This window comes from Trichosurus vulpecula, chromosome 6 (assembly GCF_011100635.1).
Source record: "Trichosurus vulpecula isolate mTriVul1 chromosome 6, mTriVul1.pri, whole genome shotgun sequence".
NCBI classification, from domain to species: domain Eukaryota; kingdom Metazoa; phylum Chordata; class Mammalia; order Diprotodontia; family Phalangeridae; genus Trichosurus; species Trichosurus vulpecula.
This window is the reverse complement of record NC_050578.1, coordinates 126,303,883-126,311,131: the sequence shown is the minus strand read 5'-3', so window position 1 is coordinate 126,311,131 and position 7,249 is coordinate 126,303,883. Positions and strand designations below refer to the sequence as shown.

Below are 7,249 nucleotides of genomic sequence, written 5' to 3'. Positions count from 1 at the left end.
TACACACACACAGACACACACAGAGACATGCTGCAAACTGGGGAGTCAGGAATATTTAAGCTTAGAAAAACATATATTGACTTTTCCTAGTTGTCTTCATTTGGGTGATTTGCTGGAAATATTTACAAAAAATTCTTCTAGAGAGGTGTGTGTGTGTGTGTGTGTGTGTGTGTGTGTGTGTGTGTGTACGCGCGCGTGCACGTGCTTTATCAAAGCAGCATTTAGGGAGCTATATTGGAACATTTTCTTTTTTTTTTTTTTGGAGGAGGGAAGGCAGGGCATTTGGGGTTAAGTGACTTGCCCAGGGTCACACAGCTAGTAAGTGTGTCAAGCGTCTGAGGCCGGATTTGAACTCAGGTCCTCCTGACTCCAGGGCTGGTGCTCTACTCATTTTGCCACCTAGCTGCCCCCTGGAACATTTTCAATATCCATAAGCATTTTAAAGGGTGAGATTGAAAGGCACCTAATTTATTTAAAAACTTTGAAAATGTAGATTTTGGGTTCTAGCCTGTTGAAGTTGCACTCTTCTTGAAGGGGGAGTATTTTCCTGGCCTGGTTTAAACATTTATGTAGTTCTTACTCTTAGGTACAATTTCTACACAATTAAGGTTTTTTTTTGTTTTTTTGTTTTTACCCCACTGGATGTATAGGCCTGGCCTTCACTGAGTTGTTGCGAAAGGCAGCGTTCTAGTCATCTCAAGAATACATCAAATTGTATATATCTCACAGATCTTATCTTTGGTGCCATATTGTCAAAAGTTCCTACATTTAGAACAGGAAGTGGTCTCAGATGCCATCTAGTCTAATCCTCTGATTTTATAATCAAGGAAATTGAGGTCCAGAGTGGGGAAGGACTTGCTATAAGTTACAAGGCAAATACCTAGGGATGTAAGGGTGCAGTGGAGTTGAAGAAACCCAAATATGACAAATGGAAGAAATGGATACATAAATACCCCACTCCACAAAGAAGCTATAATTTTGCTAATATGGGAAACGTCTCATATGGGAACCCCTTCTTTTACCAGTATAAATACCGGCAAATCTGTGACTCAGTAGATAAATTTTAGGGAGATGTCTAAAGGAGACAGGAACAAGAATTTAAGTGTCTACCTTTTGTCCAGCAGTGCTTTATAAATATTATCTCATTTGATCATCACAACAACACTATAAGTTAAGTGGTAGTATAATCTTCATTTTACAGTTGTGGAAACCGTGGCAGGCAGAGGTTAAGTGACTTGTTCAGGCTCCAAGAGCAAGCATCTGAAGCCAGATTTCAACTCAAGTCTTCTTGACTCCAGACTCAGAGTTCTATCCACTGTGTCACTTAGCTGGGACCACTGACTCCAGGTCCAGTGTTTTATCCACTTGTAGATCTAACTGGAGCAGGGAAATGACAAGCAAAGCAGGACTTTGCTTTTTTTTTTTCCTTTTAGAGTGCTTCTCAGCACTAAGGAAACCAAGTGCCTTTGACTGAGTCTCACTTTTGTTTGAATCAAGAGTCTCTGAATCTAGAGTCATTGGTTGGAAACGGTACATATACTCTGAGATTAGCATTTTGCTTTGGGGGCTCACTCACGGGAAGAGCGTTTGTGTGATTTGGCCAGATGAGAATCTGGGTAGCCGTTAAGGAGCTTCCTGGCTTTGAAAACCCAGATGTTGGTGCTTCACTCTCTGGTAACTATGTATATATTGCTATGGTTAGACAGTTAGACGCCTATTGATTTGTGTTATTTTCTCTGTTGGTAATTTCTGTTTGTATTTGCTCTGAAGTTCAGGGTGGGTGCCAATTTTTTCTCCTGAACTAAGTGAATAATATATGTATGTTTAATTAAAGTAAGATCGTTAACCCTTTAAAGGTGCTTTCCTTTAGAAAAGCAGATCAAAGAAACTTGCTAGAAGCCGTCCTGTGCGCTGATGTAATTGGCGTTACACGGCCATGGTAGCTGTAAGTAACATTGTTGTTACAGGCAGCTAGGGACCTCAGTGGTTATGCTGCACCTGGAGTCAGGAAGACCTGAATTCAAATCCAGCCTGAGACACTAAATAACTATGTGACCCTGAGCAAACTTCATCCTGTTTGCCTCAGTTCCTCATCTGTAAAATGAACTGGAGAAGAAAGTGGAAAACCACTCCAGTATTTTTTCCAAGAAAACCACAAACGGAGTCATGAAGAGTTGGACATGACTAAAGCAACTCAACAACAACAAGAATAAATCAAACTGAGGCCATAGAGACTAATTGACTTGACCACAGTCATTTATTAATATTAGAGACAAAATTTGAACTTGGTCCCTTTGACTCTAAGGCCATGTGTTATAAAATTTAAGTTGGAAGACAATTTAAATTTAATTCAGCAAACATTTAAATACTTAGTGTGTGCTAGACACTGTGCAAGACACTGGGAATACAAAGAAAGAAAGGAAAAATGGGGAAAGGGAGATTTCATTTGGCAGAGCCAGGTTTTTATATTGTAAACCAGGCCTGCACAACATATGGCCAGCATGCTGCTTGTGACCTGCCAAAAGATTTCAGACAGCCCATGAAAAATGTAGAGGATGTAAGAGAAACTAAAGATGTAACAAATTCTTTGTCCATGCCCCTCTTAACCCACCTTCCACTAGTCACTCTTGTGCCAGTCATGTAACTTGGCAGGTGGGTTGACATTGTGCACTCTCTTTTGTTTGTCACATGGTTCATGGCAACCAAACATCATCAGTCTGTTTCTAGTGACTAGACTATCTGCAGCTGGAAGAACCTTAGCTTATTTTAATTTTGGCCCCTACCTACTATCAAGTTGTATAGCTCTGTTCTAAACAAAAGAGTTGTGGCAATATGTTAGTGACAGTAAGTTGCCTTTGAAGCTTCCTAAGAAAAGTTAGACCTATGCTTAAGCATATGTTTGAGTAGTTTTTGAAACTTTGGAAATGGTAGTTTTTGAGCTTTACTCAACATAGAGCAGGGATTACTGATTTTGAGTAGAGAGTTCACCATAGAGGTTATGAAGTGAACTAGTTAAATAGATAGGAAAACAGCCACAGATTCAATAGCTTTCAGGAGGAATCTGCAAATCTTAAAATTAAGTGGCCTGTGCATGTATCCAGTGGCCAAAAAATAATAAGTGCCTATCCATCTTTTCAGCTATTCATACACAAGTACAAAACTAGTCCATACTTTGGAAGCAAAACTTTCAAATATAAATAAAGCAAAAAATATAGGTTGTTATTTAATTTAATGGTGTGTGTCATTAAGTAGAAATTATGGAAAGTAAACTTTTTTGAGGGATGAAACTGAATTATACCAGGTGAAATTTCTTTGCATTTCTTTCGTACACATTTTATATTGATTTATCTGTTGTGAGTTCCTCGAGAGCAGGGACTATTGAAAAGTTTAATATCCCCAGTGCTTAGCAAAATCCCCGAAATATAGTAGATGCTTAAGAAATGCTGTTGACAGACTGAAGAGATGATCAGCTAGTTTCACCCATTTTCCAACATTTGCAGTAAATCCCTCTCATTGGATAGTTATGTGGTAAACATGATTGTTATAAGCACTAAAGGTTACAAGCAAAACCCAATGTATAACTCACATAGATTCCATAAGTGTTTATTGTAGCATATGGTCCAAACCTGCCCAATTTCAGATGGATAAAGAGTCAAGGGAAATTGAAAGTTGTCACTGATTCCTCACGTGTTAAGGTCTACTCTTTGTTCTATGTCTGTAGATATCCTGGTCTTCTATTTGCCAAGGTCACACAAGTACCAATACCAATAGCTATGTGAAAATTAAAGACAAATTTTCAGAAGTAGTGAAATTTGATGTTAGATTGCCTTGTTAACCCAGAAAAAAAGCCATATCTTTGAAGACAATCATCATGGGGAGGAAAACCATCCTGTTTAGGCATTAATAATTATCCAAAGAATGACCTTGGAAGAAGTTATAATTATCTTAGGGTGGACAGGGAAGACAGCTAAGACTAATGAGTTTTATTTCAAAATTACAAAGGGGAAGAAGTCTTGAACTACTAGTAACTATGTTCTTCAACAACAACTGTTACCTTGATTTGTGAGCAAGAAATATTAAAATGAACCATGCTTAATTCAAATGTTCTGCTTAGGAAAGGACCTTATGAAGATGAGGTTGGTACTGGCAGTTAAAGAATATATAGAGTGATCAGTGGTTCCAGTGTCAGGTAGGGGCTTAATACATCACTTGATCTCACATCTACAGGTATAATTGTATATATTAGTAGTATCCTAAACAATGAAATGGATCATAACACTCAAATAAATTGCTGGTTTGCCAAAAGCACAGTGTTCATATTTTTTTCCTCAAGTATAGCATAAGTTCCTTTAAGGCAGAAACTTTCACTTTTGGCGTTGAATTGCCAATATATAACAGTATTGCATACTTAGTAGGCACTTGAAAATGCTTGTGGAATTATTTTTGATAAATACCCAAATGACTATGATGTAATATTTATCCAATGAGCTTTTCTGATTTAAATTTAAAATCTCGAAATCTGAACTATTTTCATTATCATGATGCTTAACAATATACTCATCTGAAAAAATTAAGAAAAGTTGAGAGTACTTTATATTAGTAAACTAACTGTATGGTTAGTGTGGTTTTTAAAATGGAAAGTATACCCTTCTGCCTATAAAAAATAATCATTCAAAGTATGGAGAAGAATAATTCATTCATTTGATGGACTCAGGGACCTTCAAGTATTATCAGTGTCTACAAAATAATGATGCTTATACGTTTTTCCCTATTAGCATTTGGATCTCTAATTTAGTTGAAAGATATGTACAAAGTCATGGAATTAGATACTCAGCTCCCCATTGGCAACCAAGCTCAGGAGTCTCAGGATCATAAATTATACCCTCCAAAGTCAAGCATGATTGGCAACAACACAATTATTTCCAACAATATTTGTCAAGAAGCTCCTTCATTGGCATCTATGCACTTTACATTTTAATGTGTTATGTGTATAAGTCCCCATATGGTCAAAATGTTGTTTTCCTTTTTTGAGTCATTGTGATTCTCCTTGAAAACTTAACTTGTTTCAGTGTGAAAGATTTATAGACTTCCATACTGCAAACTAAATACATCTCTCTCTGTTCTCTATCTGAAACTGGGCTGTATTTAGAACAAACATCTGTCCATGACCCCACTTGTAAGGGGAAAAGGCAACTACTAATAGACTTAAGTAATGGATTGCATGTCTTGTCTAGAAAGCTGGAGTAATGGAGGAGAAAACAAACTTTCCTTTTGACAAAGGAAAGAGGAGATATATGGGTCAGGAGATGATGTGGGGAATGAAGGAGAGTACTGGACTTAATTTTAGGAATATTTGGTTCTAAGCCCTGTCGAAACATATGAGGGTTAACCACTATGTGCCTTAGCTGTCTAATCTCTAAAATGTGAATGCTAAAGTTTATATCACTTACCTCACAATTAAAGTGCCTTGTAAAGTTTAACTTTGAAAAATGTACTGTCATGTAAACGCCAGTATGATTATTAGTGTTGAAAGTTTTAAAATAGAGATATGAAGTGACCAGATCTTTGCATATGGAACATTACTACTCCATCAATATTAAGGGTAGACTAGAAGGGGAAGGAGTAGCTGCAGAAAGATGGATTAAGAAGCAATTACAATTGCCTAGGTGGGTGGTAATGAAGACATATATTATGATGAGAGCAATACAGTAGAGAAGAGATCACTGACATGAGAGATACTGATGAGGGAACATAAGTATACATAGCAAGGAATGCGTGCAAGAGTAGAAGGTTAGGGCAGAGTCCACAGGATAATGGAAGATGTGGACATAGTCATTATTATTCAGCATAACCCTACAATTGCTTAGAAAATACTATATCCATATGTTGTGATTATAACTAATTTGGATAAGTCTCTTAGATTCATATCTTTTATATATAGAAATATTTTCTTATATTAACACTTCATCGGCTTGTCTAATGGTTCATTATGTGTGGTGTCCCAAAAATCTTAGGGCAATCATAAACATTAAGTGATTATTATTGCACTAAGACCTTTGGAATATACTATGATTATAAGATAAAGAACTAGAATTTAATTTCATTCAAATGTTAAAAATAAGCATCAAGTGGACCTTAAAAGCTTCTAGGATTAAAATAAAGACTGGACAAGATAGTTTTGGATAACATGTAAATATTATTTCTTGTTGGGAAGAGGGATGCCACCTTTTTTGTCTTAAATGGATTTTGAAGGACAACAGTCCACTGAAGCAAAAATACAAGTGTGGAGTAAGTCTCTCAATGCATTCTAAAGGTATGATAACATAAAATCAGGAGGAGGGAAATAAGAGAAAGGGACCCTTCTCAAATTATTTGCCTTTAGGTTTTCAGGCCATCTACAAACTTTAACTTAGATGATGGTACTCTAAAATGGAGAACCTTGATCAATGACCAACAAGTGGACAGTACTAGAGTAATTAATTTATATTTACCTTGACACTTTCATTGTTTTTTTTTTTAATAGTTGCAATCAATTTATTAAAAGAAATGATTGGTTAGGCATCTGCAATGGTGACTTCAACTTCTACACCTGGTTCAATGCTGATAGATGTGATCTGTTTAACAATTTCAGAAGGACTGTGCAAATCAATAAGGCGTTTGTGGATTCTCATCTGGAACCGATCCCAAGTCTTTGAACCTTCACCGCAAGGAGTTTTTCTAGTTGTGATCCGAAGTGTCTTGGTGGGCATTCGAACACGTCCCTTCACTTTCAAGTTCTTTTCTTTGGCTCCTCTGATTAGGTCAGCACACACTTTCTCGAGTGATTTCACATTGCGGCTGGTGAGGGTGATACGGATCCGGTGAATGGCCACTTCGGGCTCCACAAGGGTCTTGCCGGTGTCTTTGAATGCCATGACAGTGGAGCGGCTTCCTGACCGACTTATTCCTCGGTGAGAGCGAACAGCGGTGAGTCAGGAGGAGGAGAGGCAGGGACTGCCGACTCCACGCGGCTGCAGCCTGCGATATCTTCACCAAAGAGCGACACTTTCATTGTAAATGAAGTAGGAAGAAAGGGGGAGGTGAAGTTAAATGGACAGATGGCTCATAGATTGTACTTGGACAAACAAAGGAATTATTTGAATTGTTTTTAATACATTCCAAAGAATGTATTTATGAGATATTTGGGCATGTCATATTGAAGTGCTGATGCCAAACATATAGGAAAAGAAATCACCATGAAAATGAGGCT

At 37.4% G+C, this 7,249-nt stretch overlaps 1 protein-coding gene across 1 annotated transcript; it reads right to left on the bottom strand.

The window, feature by feature from the left end:
- Window positions 1-6,507: 6,507 nt before the first annotated feature.
- Window positions 6,508-7,019, bottom strand: LOC118853848 (40S ribosomal protein S20-like). The gene has a single exon (XM_036764079.1). It carries the CDS (start codon window positions 6,912-6,914, stop codon window positions 6,555-6,557), a length of 360 nt encoding a protein of 119 aa, XP_036619974.1. The 5' UTR covers window positions 6,915-7,019; the 3' UTR covers window positions 6,508-6,554.
- Window positions 7,020-7,249: the final 230 nt, after the last annotated feature.

Coding starts and splice junctions, on each gene's coding strand:
- LOC118853848 (XM_036764079.1), bottom strand. CDS start 6,914: ATGGCATTCAAAGACACCGGCAAGACCCTTGTGGAGCCCGAAGTGGCC.